Source organism: Grus americana, chromosome 2 (genome assembly GCF_028858705.1).
Source record: "Grus americana isolate bGruAme1 chromosome 2, bGruAme1.mat, whole genome shotgun sequence".
Classification (NCBI taxonomy): Eukaryota; Metazoa; Chordata; class Aves; order Gruiformes; family Gruidae; genus Grus; species Grus americana.
The window spans coordinates 149,121,840-149,141,200 of record NC_072853.1 but is presented as its reverse complement, the minus strand read 5'-3'; the positions used below and the strand labels follow the sequence as shown (position 1 = coordinate 149,141,200).

Genomic DNA, 19,361 nt, shown 5'->3' with positions numbered 1-19,361 from the left:
TAAACTCTTACTGATAAAGATGTTTCCAGCCAAAAGCAAGTTGTTATACTTTGTCTAATTTATTTTTACTGTTTTTAAATATGAAGAAATCTAATCTGAATACTTCTTTTCTGAAGAAAGCAGAAGGCTTCTTTTGCTACTGTGGAAGCACAAGTAGTCTCAAGCTTCGTCTAAAAAAGGTCACTAATCTCTAGCAGTTTTTCTTTTAACTACTGTACAATCATTAACTAATCTTCCCCTCTTGAGTCTGTAGGAAGGTAGGTCTATATTTCAAAAGGAGGTACTGTACAATAATATTATTTGCTTAACAGTAGATATAAAAACATTGGAATAGCTCTGGTACTAGAACTCGGAAATCTCGCTATGATCCTGTTTATGTACCAGATCACACTGGGTCAAGAGCAAATCCTGCTCAGTCTTAAAGTGATACTGTTACTGCAGATGAATCTTCTAGTTAGAGCTACGGTGGTGTAATACAGTGTTCCTTTTGGATTTTTAATAACTGTATGTTTTCTTCCCAAAAGCTGATGATGTATACATAACTAAGTGCAATAAATTCTCATTCAGTGTTGAGAATTACTTGAGAACCACTGATGGTCAATGCTTCCCCCCAAACATTCTTTTGTTCTCAGAATATTTTTGAGGTGATTACATGCTTTGCAGAATTCAGCTTGGTGCAGATGTATTGGAAAAGATTTAAAAATAAATGTAAATTGTTTATATTCTAATTAAAAGTTACATATTTTTGTCTGACTTGATGCTTTTTTTTGTTTTAAATCAATTGACAGAATTCATTGACAAGAAGTGCACCTCTTGCCAATGATTCCCAAGCACGCAGTGGTGCCCGCTTTCATACATCTTACGACAAAAGATATATCATCAAAACTATAACAAGTGAAGATGTAGCAGAAATGCACAACATACTGAAGAAATACCATCAGGTAATGTACTAATTATTATCAGGGTGTGGGATCTCTTCTTAAATATTATAATGACAATCTTTTTAAGACTGTTAAAAGTTTTAAATTAATAATTATGGAAAAAGAGTCACTTCAGTCTTTTTCCCTTTTGCACGAGCAACTTATTGTATGCCTGCAACTCACAAGGCTGCGCTTTTCTAAATATCTAAGCTAGCTTTAAGTAAAATGATAGGTCTACATGATACAGAGATACTAACTTGAAAGCCATAAGCTCCTTCGCATTACCAGGAGGATGCTCTTTCAGCTAGTGGACTCCCAGGTGTGAAGCTACTTTATTCTGGACTGGCTTGGCGACGTCTGTGTACGCGTATATGAACAGTGCAGATGACCCTCTTTCTTCCTGCTCTGATCACTGAATGTTCTGTGTTTCGCTAACAACAGATTTCAAACGATTACAGTTGTATTGTATGAGAAATTAAAAGATTGGATATAATTAATGTAAAATTCCTGCTAATAAAAAACCAGGTTTTGCCAACGTGAATTTCTGTAAACAGTGAAGTCAAAAGTGAACAGTGGAGGTCCCTTAAATCAGCCTTGATAGCTGTCATACTGTGCCAGTGTATAATTTGTGTGGATGGCCCAGGGGGAAGCAGAACTTGAGAAATATGAGAAGCCTTAATAAAATCAGTGTTAATATTCTTAGTCCCAAATCTGTTTGAATAAGCTCTAAAGCTTCAGAAATCAGAAGAGCCTTTGAAAGTCATCTAAAATATGATACCCAGTAGGAGGGGGGTTTATCCTTCTTTCCATCTTCTTCCTCACTTCCATGGGTTGGGATTGCAGGTAAAGACTTCAGGACGTTTGGGTTGGGGCTGCTTTGTTGCTGGTTTAGGTGGTGGTTTATTTTTTGCTTGGCTGTCTCCCTCTCTGCTTTTCATGTGTTGAAGGGAGATCTCTGAACGCCCTCCAAGTCCGCAGTAGCTTGGGAAGCCTTCGGTGACTTAGATATGATCTCTCTCTGCATGTTGTTCTTATGTTTAAATAACATGCAGGACCACTATGCGTTTGTTTTAACGTAGGTAAATACCGTCACTATCAGAAATGTTCATAAGACCATCTTGTAATTAAAAATTTTACCAAAGAGAAATTTTAAACTATTATCTAGTTGTAATTTGGGGTTTATTTTTTATTAGAGTTTTCAAACTTACAATTTTAGCTTTGATCTGAAAGGGTTTGATCTGTGAAGCAGTTTAGCAGAATTAAAGTTTTAATCTGTTTCATGTTTGGCATTAGAAGCTATTATTAACGATCCAGATTTTGAGACTTAATCCAGCTGAAAAGTCATATTGCTTTTCAAAACAGTCATCTCCCTTCAAGTGTGTCAATGAAGACAGTGCTAACATGAATGAACTTAATAACTTTGAATCTTTTTTTGATTAATGCTTTCAAACATCAGGGTTCATAATAGGCTAAGTTACAAGGAATAATGATATGAAAGTTATCTGTACCAGGCATCTAATTTCACTTTTTACTGGAATAACATCCACATAAGAAAGCTCTCTTTGGTGCCTCCAAAAGATTCATAAAGATACAACTCGTATTTATTTTTGTCTCAGAACTTGAGCACTTTACACAGTGTTGCAAATGCAAAAGAACTCAAATACAAAGGCAGTTTAATAACTGAACTTTTTACTGAAATAATTTAATTTCAGTATCTTCAACGAAGTACTGAACAAAATCGTTAGAATTAATTAAAGAAAATCTAAATTAAATCCCACTACCTCTGGTGATGGCTGATACCATGTCCTGTGTGTTGCTGCTGGAAGTGGAATGCTTGGAATCCTTAGACGCAGCAGCTTGTCCTCCTATTTCTCTAGGTGTTTTTCAGACAAGTAAAGCTTATCTTAGCCTGCTTGGTGAAGTCTAGAGAACCCGTTGTCCTGGTGGAAAGGTTTTAATAATTCTCTTGACTGAGTCATCCCACACAAATTGTTCTTAGACTACCTTTCTACTAGCAAACAAAGCAAGGCCAGATAACATCTGCTGGCACTCAAGCTCATTGGTGGTCCCTACTGTGGTTTTGCTCTGGGCCGGCTAGCTGTCTCCCAAGTAATTCTGGGCAAGGTGCAAGGTATTAACTCAGGCCACTTACTATTCCTACTTGGGAGTTTGAAAATGAGCATCCTGTTTTAGAGGAGAACTTAATAATTTGGATGTGAGTTATTCCATTCCAACTAGAACGGACACCAGAGGACAGTCCAAGACCCATCTAATCCACTGGTATGGGTGTAACTTTACGGTTCTGTCGGATCGCATCGTTGCAGTAGTACAAGACTTTTCAGACACTGCACTGGTACTCTTGTGGAAATCTTTGTCAATAAAATGAGTTCTTTTGAGTTCAGTTTCCTTTTGGCATACTCTCTTCTGCCAATAGAGGAAATGTCAAGTTCCCTGTACTGATTTACATAACTTACTGCAGAGTATCTTCCTTAATTGTAATTGTTGCTACAGTTAAAGAAGCTAATTCTAATTACACACAATGTACCAAATATAGGATTTCTAGGGAAAACTCTGCTTGTTAGCTTTTCTTCAGTTTCAGTTCACTGATCACCAGCAGCACTCACCACATGAAAATTTCTGGCCCAGTTAGGTGTGCTTCACAGCCTGGGTATGATTGTGTTTGGGACTTCTGGTGGCATGCCCTTCCATCATACCCTGTGCCAGGCTGCTCCTAGAGCACACCTGTACTTGAAAGGCTCAGCCTTCCAAGGAAAGGAGCGTGCAGACGTGTTCAGACCAGTTACGTGGTGCAGGGATCGTCCTGGGAGGTATAACCTTTCTCAGGAAGGCTGGGGAGGTGATTCATGTGAATTTTACAAGACTGTTTCTCCCTTGTTAGAGATCAAATTACCTCCAAAGGACCTGAAGTTAGATCATCTATCCATTATGAACAGTAACTTCTAAACCCTTGGTATCTTGCACCCTCTTTCACCTGCCCAAGAAGGCAGTAATTACCTTCCAGTTACTTCTGACATGATTATGAGTGAAATTAATGCCATTTATGACAGATCATCTCTTCCCTCTTTCTTTCTCAGGCTTTTTTTTTCCTCTACAAATTCATTCCAGGTTTCTTTCCCAGGCTGAAACTCTGAATGAGTTTCATTTAAACCATAATATTTACTCACCTGTTTCCTTATTAAGGCTAACAACTCCAAGCTGATAGAATTATTCTAGACCTTGGAAGAACTCCTGTCCTTGCTCAGGGACCAAACAAGCCTTATCAAACATTTTCCAAGACTGCTTGGACTACTTAACAGTAAATACCAGAGGACAGCTATCTTTAAACAAAGAATACTGGGGAGGGGACCATGTCAAGTCAGACATGTGAGAGACTGGATATGTTCTTCATTCAACAAAATAGTCTTCATCCCTGGCCCTTGCAAAATAGCTGTCATTCTCCTTGCACCTTTTTGAACTACAAAGCTACTGATGAGGCACGTGGGAGTTAGTGTGGTCAGCAGAGAAACCTGGCAGGGCAGTTTTCCCATGAGCGCCTCCAAAATCTAACTCCAAGTACCAGTGGTTTTTTGTGAAGTCACCAAAAGGTTAGAGGCATGTAGACTGCCGCTGGAAAGTAGAAATAACAGTTAGTTTATCAGTAACTGGAGATCATGGAGATGTATAGTTCAAACCCATCCGATTCTTTCCGTCCTCCCTCTCTCCATCGGCGTGAAGGTGCAATATCCTGTGCGTTCTTTGGAGCTGTGGGGAACTGAGGTTATAGTTACACAGTCGGTATACTTAAATACTTACAAAAGGAGGAGGAATTGTGCATAGCCTGTAAACATTTGTAAGTCTAAAAATACCAAGTCTAGATTGCTTAGTTTTTAATTAACCAACGTTATAATGGACATAACTGTACACCTTAGAGAAATCAGGTTATTTTCAGGAAACGGAATGGCTAGTAACTTGTTAGGAGTGAAAATAAAGTAAATTAGTTTGGCTGAGTTATTAGCTATCTCCTTTCTGGGTAGAGTTCTATTGGAATATCACGTGGCATTTTGCAAAAGTAACCAAGTTAGGTGCATCACAATTTACAGTATTGTTACCACTATTTAAAATAAAAAAAATTCAAGAGTAAAACAAAAAAGATCAAATTCCAAGCCTAAGACTGCATACTAGAAATGTGTAAATAACTAAAAGTGAACCAGGCTTGAAGGAATGTTAGGAGAAGTTACTATAGAAACAGCATTTAAGTATATATAGCAATTCCAGGTTAAAACTGTTGAATTGTAAATAATAGTCCTGACAATTGTAAATTATAGTTGCTATCCAAAATTACAAGTTGCATTCATTCGTTTACCCTGTCTGATGTGATGCCTTTTTTTTTTTTAGCAGCAGTCGGGCCCACAGCCTCAGACAGATGGTGAACACTTCAGTCTAAACACTGACACTTTCTGTCAACTCATCTGATGAGTCTGACGCTTTTAGTACTGAGTAGGAACACTAGAGATCATTATTTTCTTTTGCAAAGTTAAAAAAAAACCCAACAAAACAAAACACTGAGCCCACTGCTTCTAAGCAAACAGGAAGAATAATGTCTTTCTCCATGCTTAAAGTTGCAAAGCATCCTTGTTATTTATGACTAAAGTCCATCATGCATGGACCAGCCTTCTATCTACATTTAAAGACAAAATGGCCTAGAGCGTGAACCAGCTAGGTTTCTCAGTGGTATGGTAAATATGAATATATATGACACGTTAGGTTATCATGCTGTGAATTTCCATGCTAGGCATGTACTGTCATATTTTCTGATGCATAGTGTGAAATACTGCTCTTAGTCACATTTTAATGATAATTTGCAATTGGTTTGGGCTGATTAGATTATTAGTATACTATCAGTTATTAGTAGAATGCTTCTTGCTACTCTTCAGGTGTTACTTCAGCTGAACATCATTTACTTATCAAATGCACTAGAACCATCGTTATGCTCAAATGGGTCAGGCTTTCAAATATTAGAAAAGCTGTTGCTGTATGGACTCACAGATGTAGTTTGACCATTTAAAACTGTGTACGTTAAACAAGTGTGTTCATGTGAAATACTTAAACAGTATTTGAGAGCAAAATCAAATATTCATTTGAAATGCCTCCAAATCTAGTGCAGTTGTGTTTTAAACCTACGCTACTGACCCCAAGAGCATGGACCAGAAAAATGGAGTTAAACCTGTCTGTGCCTTTGGCATTGTTAAAGGAGAGCTCAGCAAAGTCATCTGTGATAAGTGCGTTGCCAGGATTTCACCTTATGTTTAAGGAACAAGTAATAAATATCCTGCTTCCTCTTAAAGGAAAACTTTTAATTTGAGCATATATTCAAGCTTTGTTTATATGTTTCCTTTGGATGTATTGTCCTGTGCAAAAAGTTTACTATTTTATGAGAAGCTCAACAATGTGCACTTGCAACCCCAAAAGCCAACTGTATCCTGGGCTGCTTCAAGAGAAGCGTGACCAGCAGGTCGAGGGAGGGGATCCTGCCCCTCTACTCTTGTGAGACCCCACCTGGAGTACTGTGTCCAGCTCTGGGGGCCCCAGTACAGGAGAGACATGGAGCTGTTGGAGCGAGTCCAGAGGAGGGCCATGAAGCTGATCAGAGGGCTGGAGCACCTCTCCTGTGAGGACAGGCTGAGAGAGTTGGGATTGTTCAGCCTGGAGAAAAGAAGGCTCCAGGGAGACCTTATAGCACCTTCCAGTACCTGAAGGGGGCCTACAGGAAAGCCAGAGAGGGGCTATTCCCAAGGGCATGTAGTGACAGGACAGGGGGTAATGGCTTTAAACTAAAAGAGGGTAGATTTAGAATTAGGTATCAGGCAGAAATTCTTTACTGTGAGGGTGGTGAGGCCCTGGAACAGGTTGCCCAGAGAAGCTGTGGATGCCCCATCCCTGGAAGTGTTCAAGGCCAGGTTGGATGGGGCTTTGGGCAACCTGGTCTAGTGGAGGGTGTCCCTGCCCATGGCAGGGGGGGTGGAACTGGATGATCTTTGAGGTGCCTTCCAACCCAAACCATTCTATGATTCTACATAAAATATGGAATATACTATCATAGATATTAGTATACATGTAGATATCTTCTAAAGTACAAATGTCACTTTCAAGGCCAGAAATCTGTGACAGTTGAGTAAAATTCTGTAGGCAGATGTTCTAGTTTCTGAAATGTCACAACCAACCTTGCCCTTCCCAGTGAGATAAACTTGCTTTAAACCTTAAATTGGTGTAACTGCGGAGTCCTGTGCTCTTTGAGAACAGATGATGGGCAGGGTAGAAATGTTAAAAAATAAATGAAAGCAACTTGAGTGTCTCCAAAAAAACCCAGCACCTTTTGAATGCCTTTTTTTTTCCCTTTTTCATTAAAATGCACTTCAAAAGGGATTTATTATTCCTCAGTGCTGACACCCAGGTGATTTCAGTAAAGAAAAGAAATTGAGAAGCCATCTCAAAGCAGGTGACCAAGAGGAAATTGTTAATGTACAAGCCTTCTAGTATAAAACTACTCATGAGTGCAGGTACCCTTTAGGTTTTCTATAGGTGTCTGTCCTTGTTGACTGCACTTTCTCCTCCCTACACAGGTAATTGTATGCAGAACTGACACCTACTGCACTGCCTGTTTGTCTCCCTGGCAACCAGCAGAAATAGTGAATAGTAGTAAAGGAGAGGGACTGCCCATTTACCGGCAGCAAACAGCGGAGTGATGGGGAAGTGAATGGGAAGAGAGGAAAGAATAGAATGAGCTAGAAAGTGGAGACGACAGCATAAAGGAGAAAACAAAAGCAGGAAAAAAAAATGACCTTAGGTTCTGGAGAGAAAAAAGTATGAAAGAAACAGGAAGGCAAGCAATAAGGTGAAAAAGGGGGAAATTGCACTGAGAGGGGTTCAGGGCTGCACAGGAATCAAGGAATAGCACAAGGTTATTGAGCGGAAGGTAAGAGAAAACATTAAAATCATAAATAGAAAAATGTTACTGTAGGCTAAAAACAATTTTGTCACAGAATTGGTGATGACATAGGCTGGAGAGTACCCCAGAAAAGAAAGTGTGGGGACTGGGTGTCTAGGAATTTGCACTGAGATGGGCTGACATCAAGCTGGTAGGTTGCTAAAGCTAGAGCCACGTTTAAGTTTGTGTCATCTTCCCTCCATGTCATTACTTGCACAGGTTATCAAAGACTTGCATCCTTCCAGCTCCCCCTATTTCTTCAGGTTGCATCCGCATGTATCACAAAAAGAAGGGAAAGAGTAGGTAAAAAAGCAAAGGAAGGCAATATAATATACTATTATTTAAACACAAATGTGCATGAAGAAGGATGCGTACCACGGAACAATGACCCTGACTCTCTGTATGTCCTAATGTAGTAAGAGGTGAAGATTTATGGGAGGTTTGTGAAGAAATGCAGATGAGAAAAAGTCCTTCAGCCAGTTTCTTGTGTGAATCAAGAGGCTGCACAGAACGTGGCCTCTGCCCTGTGCTAAGACAACCGACCTATAAAACAGCTTTGATATGAAGAAGCAGGAGAAGCAGAAAAAGTAGAGATGACAATATGTGTTCTCATCTGAACAGTCTACGTTTCATCTGCATCCATGGGCCCACTGCTTCCTATAGGAGAGGTGACCCTGAAAATGGGAAACTCATTAGCATGGGTGTTGGATGATATTGCAAAAGGGCCATACAACCACGGGCTGGAAATTTTACTAAAAAACACATCAAAAATCTTCACTGAAAGATGGGAAATTTCATAGGTAAATATCTAACTACACAAAATGGCAGAATGGACTTGGCTAAGCTGGCTCCGTTGAGGCCTGGGTTTCACCAGCAGATGTTTTCTATACATTTATTGTATTTTATATATATAAGCTATTGATGCTGTGCATAGCACTTTTGGAAGAAATCACCATGCCCAGTGACTCATTTGATTGTAGCAGAACCAAGAATTGTGTTCCTGGTAGCAGATCTGCAACCTAGATAATCACACGTGGTGGTGACATTTAGATTACGTTGCACTTCGAAGTAACATTAACACTGGCCCAAGTCTGAAACAAGGTGAAATGGAGTGCTGTGAATCACAGGGCTTGTATCTGAAAACCTGGATATTTATCGAATGCTTCTTTAAATGAAATTACTTTCTTACATGACTTACTAGAAGAAAACAGCTTTATATGCCTTGAAAATCTATAACTTTCTGTTGTATGCTGTAGCTCAGCTAATTAATCCTTTTGATGTGTCACATAAGTACCTAGTGGATAATTTTCCATGAAATTATTAAGGTTCAAGAAAATGGCAATAATTGGAATATTCTGAAATACGATACAACTCTAGACAACTTCTCAACCTCCTTTTTGGGGAGTGATTCCACATGTCAACACACTTGCACACAACAAATTGGTGGAGGACATTCCTGATCGTGGGCAAGAGGAATTGAAAGAGAAAGTTGAGCCCAAAAAAGGAGTATCAATGCCTCGTCCTTCACGACGTCCAAAATGTTTTTAAATAATTATATGATTTGCCATTCAATTTCTTTAATGAAAGTATCCTAATGAATAGGATAGAGCTGTTACATAAGCATTTGATAATTCAAGCGTGATTGCCTTAATCATGACATAGAAAATCATGAAAATAATCTATAAAGGGGCAAAAGAGAATAAACGTGTGTCTTTCTGAATTAATGTTTGCAAAACAGGGTTACCTGTAAGAAATAGGAATGTTCAGTTTCTACATAGAACTGAGATAGCTATAATTCAGGATTTAATCTTCACTGATGTCAATTCATTCCACAGATTATCTCTAAGGGGAGGAGGAGAAATAGCAGAAATGGGAATTTTACCCTGTGTTTTTCCAAAAAGAGCCAAAAATGCCATAACTTCTTTGCCAATGAATTATATGCGCTATGTTATCTCTTAATCATCCTGATATCTTACTAGCATTACCATGGGGAAGCAAGAAGCTAAGAATCTTATTTTTCAGGTAAAATGAGATAGGAAAAGTTCTGTTCTTATTAAGGAATCTTGAAGCTGTATTTATACACAAAATAATGAGAATATAGGGTCATAAAGAATTTTTTGCTAATTTTCAGCTTTATTAAGGATGAAGTTCAAGAGAGCTCAGAAAATTACATATTTGAAACCTATGCTGCACAGCTGATAAAATGTGTCAACGTGCTGATGATACTTTATCTTGTTAATAGTAATATTGTCCTCATGCTGTGCAGAAAAATGAAAATTGTCTGAATTAACAAAAATTAATGGGGTGTTTATTACAACACTTTAAAAAAGATGGATTTTGTTACTGCATATAAAGACTTGTAAATGTTTTAGCTAAGTATTACAGTTTTATTTAGCAAGGCTGCTTGATAGAATTGTTTTAATGTTCTTTTTAGAAAGAGTTAACGTAAAGGAGTGAAGGTCTTTCACTGAAATTTAGCGGTCCTGTTAAGAATGTACTGGCTTATTTTCTAGGCTCACTTTTATTCCAGCTGTGAGTGGGAAACTTCAGGAACTCATTCCTAAAAAGCACCTTGAGGTGACTAAATTGCTACTTCCTTTATATCAAGATGGACAAATTGAAAATCTGCCAACCACAGTCCTGCTGGACTCCCACCCAAACAGATGACACGTTTTGCCTCCTCTGTGATGCAGATATGGGGGATTGATAGTTTCAAAGGTAGGAAGTTCTAGATCAACCTTGTAGATGACTGAAAGCAAGTGGCATTCCTCCCTCTTCCCTTTGTCTCCCCATCAGGGTAAGAAATGCTGTCACAGGAAACACTGAAATCATTTTAGGGACTTTTCTTTAAATTGCAATGGCACGCGCGTCCACAGTCAGCAGCGAGTAGGAAACAACTGTTGAGGTACATGGTCTGCTGTGGGAAGGTTGCTTAGAAATCTGGAAAAACACAGCCAAGTCCCTTGTTACCAAGTGAAGAGCGGTACTAGCAGAGCTTTTCATGTCCCGTGTTGCATGCTAGTAACAGTGCCCTTTCAGAAGGCTTGTTTGCAGAATACTCAAATGAAACAGCATTAGCAAATGGCTAACCCTAACTTAGAAATAGGAATCTCATTAATTGCCTTTTTTCCTTTGTTACGTAATACAGAACAGTTTGTATCCTGCTAACTGAAGGATTTCTTTTATGTTATTACAGCAAGTATGTTGCAGATGTTCTCTGTTAATGACGTTGCTGTTTTACAGATGGGGACACTCAGGACCAGAAGGGTTAAAATCGGAGAGTTAGTGCTAGCCTGGGTGGAAGAGATGGTTTAAGTGTCAAGACTGTGACCCTCGCAGCTGAGAGGAAGGGCAGGGGGTTATTAGCCTGGTACTCGAGATGCCTAGCTGCCATTCCTTCACGTGGCACAAACTCTCTGTATGATTTCGGATAAAGTTTCTGTGTCTCAGATCCCCACGTGGAAAATTGGAATGATAGTGCTTATTTTAATTCAAATTCTGTAGTTAAGAGCCGTAAGATTAGGAATGGCTGGATCCATTAAAGAGTTGAGTGGCCTGAAATTCTGTGACACTAAAATCTTCTTGGAAGCTAGATTCATTTTTATCATCCTTGCGGAACCTAATCGTCTTAGAGAAGGAATCACTCAGTAAATGTTTTTATAAGAACAACCCTTCCTACCTTTTATAAAGCATTAGAAAAGTATTTTTTACCTTTAGGATATATTTCAAGTACTTGATGTTATAACAAAACAATCAGTGTAGTTTGACTAATAAGGATTAGTGTTTTAAACAAGTTTTCTGTAACCTCAGCATTAATAGTTGTAGTTTCACTTTATGATCAGATCTCTGAGAGAAACTACTGATGGTCAAAATGAGCTATGTATCCTGTAACACGTTATAACTACTTTGTGAGGTTGGTAACAGCCCTATGATTGAAAATCCTCCAATTCAAGAACTCCAACTTAAAACTTCTGCATCTTTTAAACACAGAAGTCTTCTCAGGTGCAAACCGATCAATCTTTGTGCACTGCTCAGGACTGACATTGCTTTTGTGGCCTTCTAGTGTCAAACTTCTTTGTATTTTGGGGCATACAATCATATTTCCTAAGGTTCCGATTTGCATTCACTGAGCCTCTGCAGCGGCATAAGATGTTTTACCCGTTCATAGGCAGTTTGAGCTCAAAAATGCGGCGCTGTGAAGTGACACAACTGCGTCATGGCTATGTGTTCTCTGCTTCGGGGCTTGTGACCTCCAGTACAGCGAGAGGGCAGACAGGAGTGTTACAGCCCAAACCATGCCAGCAAGATTCCAACAGAGCTCGTGTGTCAGAGTTTAGTCAAAATTACTTTCAATTCACAGTCAATGATTTTCATCTTTGTTGTTCATTCCCTTTGTTTCTTGCTGGACAGGGTTGTTTTCAGGACTTTTAAATCTTTCTATTTTTATTTTGCTATTTAAAAAAGGGAAGTCTATATGTGATATGTGCAGATTCCGGTAAAAATTTAGTGAGAGAAATTCCTTAAAATTAGCAGAGGAGCCCAAAATTGCCAAATCTCCAGGGTTCCAAGAGCTTTGTTATATAATTTGTTACCAAATACTAACTACCTTTGTTAAACAATTGAAACGGCATATTCCGTTAACTTGTTCTGAAGTCTCCCGTATTTTAGAATAATATGTTTCTAATAACTAGGTTGCTCTGGCACAAAAGAAACAGCAGCTTCAGTATTCAACGACTGTCGAAAAGCTGATCCACTTTAAAAGCTGGCTGCTGGTTAGTTGTCATGTTTCCTATTTGGGGCTTGAATTTTTACATTTTCTCCAAGTTTCTCTGTTTGAGACTTGGTGGTAACAGAAAGAGGAAAGCTGGTGAGTCCTTTGCTGGTTTGCATCACTGTGGCTTCACTTTTCCTTGGTTCCACAAAATATGAGTGGATGTCTTTGAGTTGGTTTTAGCATTACTACAGTATGGGCATTTTTATTCTGGGAATAAATATTCAGTCTTCAATAGTTCTCATCATCAATGTAGTCTGTACTTTTTCTGCTTCCTCCAGTAGTCTTTCCAATAGAAATTTGAATGATTAGTTGTAAGGCAAGTGATTAAAAAAAATTTTTAAAAAAAAAAAACAGGTTTGAGGTGCAGGTGGCAAATCTTTTCAAGGTTAATAGCCCATTTGTAATGGAATATGGTGACCTTAAGGAAATATAATGATCCATAAACAAAAAAATACAGGGATCTTGCACTTCACTGCTCAACTGTATTGACCCTGAAATGCGACCATCACGTGGGAACTAGCAGAAAGTTGGTGATAATAAATAATACCCCGTGCTGGTGACAGCACCATAAATGTTCATCGTAATAAACAAATATTGAGAATGGAGAAACGTACACATTAGATATAATCTGGGACAACAGAGGACAAAATCCAGCAGTGTGATGTTTGAAAAAATATTTCTATTTTTTTTACATCAGTACCCAATATGTTTTCTGCATTAGGTGTGCTTTACAAACCATAAAAGTGGAAAGGTCTGTCAAATGAAGCCTGCTCTTTCTATGAGTTTGTCTATAGAAGTCAAGAGTCGTAAGTTAAGCAGTTCAAGATTTTAAACACTAACCTAACAGCAGGATAACCTCCTGATGAAGGAGTTGGTTTTGGCATGATTTATTTTAAAGGTTTGTCTCCACACAAATATATATTCAACAAATAAATGTGTTGTTTCTGGATGTTTTATCTTTAAAAATGTACAAATACCTATTTATATAATACGTATCCATCCTCATTTCTCTTTTTTTTCTTTTGCTCCTGCAGTTTATTGTGGAGTGTCATGGGAATACACTTCTTCCCCAGTTTTTGGGCATGTACCGGCTTACTGTTGATGGAGTTGAAGTATATATGATTGTTACAAGAAATGTGTTCAGCCATCGTTTATCTGTTTATAGAAAATATGATTTAAAGGTGAGAAATAACTGCTGATGAAATAACTGACAAAGTAGCTGAAAATCTTTACTATAAATGTTAGATTATGCTGATGCTTGAATATTGCTCAGAATTTTAATTAATTAAAAATTGTTATGTAAGAGCCAGCATTAAGTAGTTTTACTTCTGCATCTAGGTTTAGCAAAACTGAGGGATGGTTTTATAGAAATTGTACAAATTTATTTGCATTGTGCATTTAAACAAAGCAATTTAACTGGGTGTGTTTGTTAAATGTAACTAATGGTTAAAGGTAAAACCCTTCGCACAAGTACAATAATAATTCTGCTTACTATAGGTATTTATCAACATTACAGGAAGCCACAGCTGACTCTGAAGCAGGTTTTTATAAAATAAATATCATCATCATTACAACCAATAAAATGCTACTAACAAAGTACATCACTACTACAAAAGCTTCGTATTCCATTCTACATTTTAAAAATAATTCAAGTACAAAAGAGAAGGTTCTTAAAAAACAAAATTTCTGTTGCTTTTATCATGTGTTTTAGTTTTGTTTCAGAAGGTTTATCTGCTCATTATAATTTTACCAATAGTTAATATACAGGGCTTACAACGAATGCCCAAAATACAGTCTTAGTCATAAGGGACTGTATTTTAATTTCCTCCATAAAGTCTCGCCTTAGAAACCTACTTCTTTCTGATACATTTAATTTCTATGTGTTGAACCAGTAAGTGCACCTGCAAACTTGTTTTAAGATGTTTATTTAGCATTCTCTATTAAAAGACTTGTAATGCTACATACTGCACCGTCCTTTCCTACTGTCAAGTATCTACCTACCAATTGGTTAGATACTTGACTGAACGTGATTTATAAGAACTGGTTTCCAGATTGTCAACAATTGACTTTTTGGTATTTAGTATTATTGGCAGCAGAGCTTACATGAGAGAGATTTTTTTTTTTTTTTAATTTGAGAACTCTTTGTGTTTTAGAGCATCATAATGTCCAGATGCATTAAAAAAGGGACAAAAGCACAACAGAAAGAAACATAAATAATATACAGTACTTAGCCATGATGTCAACAGCTTTTGCTATTATTTACCCCTGTGAATGCTTCTGTACTCTATTCAGTTTGTCCAGGTGGACAGAATTACTTTAAAGATAAACTTCTCTTGTAATTTAAATTTAATATCAATATTATATTATTCTTCCAAACAAACTCCTTCACTGAGCAGATTTATAGTTACACTGCATATATCATAAATCACTTTTTCTTGATTTTCATTGCTACAGCATCTGCAATTGTAGGTTCAGAATCTTTTTTCACACATTAATATTTTTGACACCAGCTTAGAGCTCACTTGTAGCACAAGTCTTTACCTGTGTAGATACTAAGAAAAAGAGACCACAGATCAGCATAGGATTTCAAAGGTATTCTCCTGGCCACTGAGGCATTTTGTTAAAATGACTTCAATGTCGATTTTGGCAATCTCCCTAATTTTTACTATTATAAATCCACTTTTTTCCTCCAGTTTGGTTTTCAGGTGATCTTTTTTAAGGCCCAATAGTCTGTTGGAGCACAGAATGCAACATAAAAGGTGTATCATCAATAAACTGAAGCGTCAGACTTTTACCAGGCTTTATTATCAGTTAACGATAAAATGCAGTGAAATCCCTGCTTGCTGGACCATACATAATAACTATGAAGTACTGTCCCATTTATCTTTTCTCTCCATCCTTTCTAAGTTTTCTAGGTTTCTTTCTGCAAACAGAATAAAACATGGCATAAAAAGATGTGGTTGGGAATCCTCATGTTCTTTAAACTAGTATGACTCTATTCCAGCAATTCTTTACACAATGCACACCTTCCAACACACAACAGAGCTAATTTACCCATCTTTCAATGTCCAATTATCACGTTTGTAGTTATTATTTCTTGCAGTGCTATTATGTGATAAACAAACGCTGGGTACTTAAAGGGTGGTCCTGCTCCAAGAAATTTGCAAGGAAATATATACAGCCATTTTTGTCACCTCCAGCTTATTCAGAAAGCACCATATTGCCTACTAGTTTTAAGCTAAAAAATAAATTTAAAACAAACACAAAAAATATCCAAAATGTCTTTGGCAAGCACTGTAAGTCTTATGAATCCACAGTTGGTCTCATCTCTTCTTTTGACTTCATGTTGCTGTGAGGTGCTTTGTTCTGATTTGTACTTTGTGATCTTTTAAATATTTTTATGTGTTTATATTGTGTGACATCCTTTTCAATTGTGTATTGCATATGTCCAAATAGTTATATAGAATAGGCTATTCCATTAACGTACGGCTAAATTGGCACAAAAAGATGAGAAGTCTGCCAAGGAAACTGAACTTCCAGGGTGATAGTCTCAAAATGAGGATGAGACGTGAGGAAGAAGTTCCAGCAGTCAGGAGGACAATAGATGTAGAGCATTTGAGGATTTAATCCATCTTTCTTCTCTCATGATACATCTTCTTCAAGTGATTGCAGCAGTTCAGCGGCCCTGGGCATTCTACCTACTGTATCACCTTTCTTTAAAACAGCTCTCAAGTTCAGAAGGATGCAGTTCATCCGCTTTTTGACCTGTTATCGTAACATTTTCAAATTAGTTTGACATATGCACATTTTTAGATCCATTTTTTCTGTTTCAGGGCTCTACTGTGGCTCGAGAAGCCAGTGACAAAGAAAAGGTACGGTGCATTTCTGTTTCTTTTTCAGTTATCTAACCTGCTAGCTAGTCTCAGGACAAACATAACCAGTGCTGTTCTGCCCCTTTTCTTTGTTTTCTGTCATATTCTCCCCTCTTGAGTTCTACCTTATTCCTTCCTTTATCTTTCCTCTATTTTCTGCAGACCTTTGCATATTGGTTTGCAAAGGTGTTGAGATTTCAGAGGTAAGTGAGCCAATCCTCTACCACCTCCTTTTCCTTTTTTTCTCTTCTCTTCTTAGTTTCTTCAGGGCCTGCCCTGTGGTAGGAAAACATCAAGACTTTCTTCTCTTCCCTTCTGCTTCTTCATCTTCTTTCTCTTGCTCTTTAATATTGAGATTTATGGATACTCCATGTCAGTTAATGGAATGATGTGACGTGGCACCACTTCTAAAGTGAATGCAAAGATGAACCAAACCTTGAATTGTGAGAACCTTTGGGTATGTAAAGCTCATACAAATGAGCAAACAACTGACAGATTTTGATGTACATGTAGGTATAATGAGAGACAGTCTCCCTCAAATTCTGGGCTGAAACTCTGCTCTAAAAGGAAATTGATCACTTGGTTTTTTCCATCTCCAACTTTAGTTCATTTGGAAAATTTAATGTTCTCAAAAATCAACATTTCTCTGAGGTTTCAGTGAAATAGCCTGATGGCACTTTGGGAGAGGTTTGTCTAGAGATTCTCCTGATAATTGAAGGTGGAACATAGTCTCCATTGTCTGAGACTTCTTAGATTTCCAAATTTGGGTGAAGTCTAGGAACCCATGACCCTTGTTTTCTTAATTTTTCCAAGCACATTCCTTCTGAATTAGCATGAGATCATTCAGCAATTCACTTAAGACTTCATTTTATGTTGTCCCTAAACTCCATTCAGATCATTTGTTTTTCTCCTAAGCATTAGTCGTACCATACCTGCCTTTCTTGAGTCTTATACAGATAACACAACTGCACTAAGGAGTAAGGGACATGCAGTAGCTGTCAGTCCTACAGTTCTTGCTGCATGAAAAACTCTGCAAAGTTTTTTCCACTTCGTCCTAAGGTATGACCGAACACTTACAATTCTTCTTCTAGCATTAGGCAGCTACCATGTCCCAAATGCCAACTGCAGTTACAATAGTCAGCATTAGCTCTCTTTTGCTGTACTGAGCCCTCAAGATGATGTCTTGAATGGTCTCCGTTCTTTTCTTGAAGTCTGTTTTTGTTCTTACTATTTAGTAGCATAACTCTAGTGTTTTTAAAGCAGAGGGATTAATGCTTCGGTGTCTTGCAAACGATACCTAATGTCATTGAAAACCTCTGCTGGTAGTACTAAAATAATCTGATAGAAATGAGGAGGGCAAATGATTTGGGACTACTTCAGGTTGCAACATTAATGCTTGGAATAGTAATGTAAAATTTAACAATATTACATATATTCAGCTACACAAGAGCTGGTACTATACAGATACTTAGTGCTGTAGTTTTGAGCATTTTTGGGAATATATCTCATAATAAGTAAATAATAGTACATATGTACTGCAGTTAATATGTTGAGTGAGAACCTCAAAGAAACAGTGTCTTAATTTTGTTCCCATGTAAGTTCATGGCAAAACTAGTATTGAACTTGATTATAGCTAAGTTAAAGCAAAGTTGTGTAGTTTTGTATAACTGTATGCAACAATTATTCTCTAAATTTAATGTGAAATTGTAACTTCAGTAAGGCAAATAGCAAAAAGTTGCTATCAACTTCAACACATCTAGAGTATTATTTTGAGTACTTCTGTGAAAGCAATATAAAAAAAAACCTGGTCCCCCAAATTCTTCTGCTATTTCAAATCTCACACATGATTTTCTTTCCAAAGGAATTTGATTTCTTGGAGACAGAACTGCACTAAGCTTACTGATGTTGGAAGCAGACAGGCTGAGGCTGTTAGAACAGCCTCCTGTTACTCTTCGTTCCCCTCAAACGCCAGTGCAGTGCAGCAGGGAAGCCACAAGCTAGCACTCAGAAAACATTTCTAACAAAGGGAATTAATTGGGTGGACTTCTAAGTTCATAGAAGGAACAACATTTTACAAACATCTTAAGACAGACTCTTGGAAATTCAAGCAAGACAAAAATAGTGTTTGGCTTATTACACATTTTTTGGCAAAGTTTTGGAGTCTGCTGTTTGATTTGAAAGGGTCACAAGAATACGCTACCACGTGTCTGTAGGGTAGATGTTCAGAACATTCCTGGTCACCACGATCTGGATCTCCTGCAATAGGCACAATAGGCACTAGAACTGCAGCGGTTTACTCATCTCACTACTCAAGTGTTTCTAACGCACAGGTTTTAAGCTTAAATAAAAAGGGGGTTGTGTATTTATACAAATAGACAGGGAAAGTTTGTTTTTGAAATTCTGAGCAGTGCTATAATGACCTGCTATTGTGAGATGTATCTTTGCACGATGAGTATGTAAATGGTCCATTATTTGTAACTGGCGAGAGCCCTGTAGCATGTTTCTTCACTTCCATTTTCTCTTAAGTAGATGTCACTGTCTCAAACTTTTTCTCCTCCTTTGTAGGAATCTCAAACCAATCTTAAGGATGCTAAAACACCTGGAAAATTTTAGCTTGAAAAGGCAAAAAAAAAGGCATTTTTAGCAAATGCTCTGAAGAAATTTTCACATCTCCTATGTTAGAAGAAATTGCTCTGAATAATTAAATAATCTCAAATACTTAGCTGGTGTAGTAACTTATTAGCTAATTTTTAGCCAGAGGGAAGTTAAATCATCAGTTTATTAATATCACCCTGAAATGACATTAATAA

General features: G+C 37.7%; 1 protein-coding gene across 2 annotated transcripts in view; it reads left to right on the top strand.

Moving 5' to 3' along the window:
* Positions 1-19,361, top strand: part of PIP4K2A (phosphatidylinositol-5-phosphate 4-kinase type 2 alpha) — a 121,158-nt gene that overhangs the window by 82,985 nt on the left and 18,812 nt on the right. Inside the window, exons 4-6 of one of the 2 annotated variants that reach the window (XM_054816016.1) lie at positions 789-941; positions 13,714-13,860; positions 16,513-16,551. In XM_054816016.1, the coding sequence (XP_054671991.1) occupies positions 789-941; positions 13,714-13,860; positions 16,513-16,551 (339 nt within the window). The remainder of the gene's footprint in view (positions 1-788; positions 942-13,713; positions 13,861-16,512; positions 16,552-19,361) is intronic. The other variant, XM_054816017.1, reaches the window with a different exon arrangement.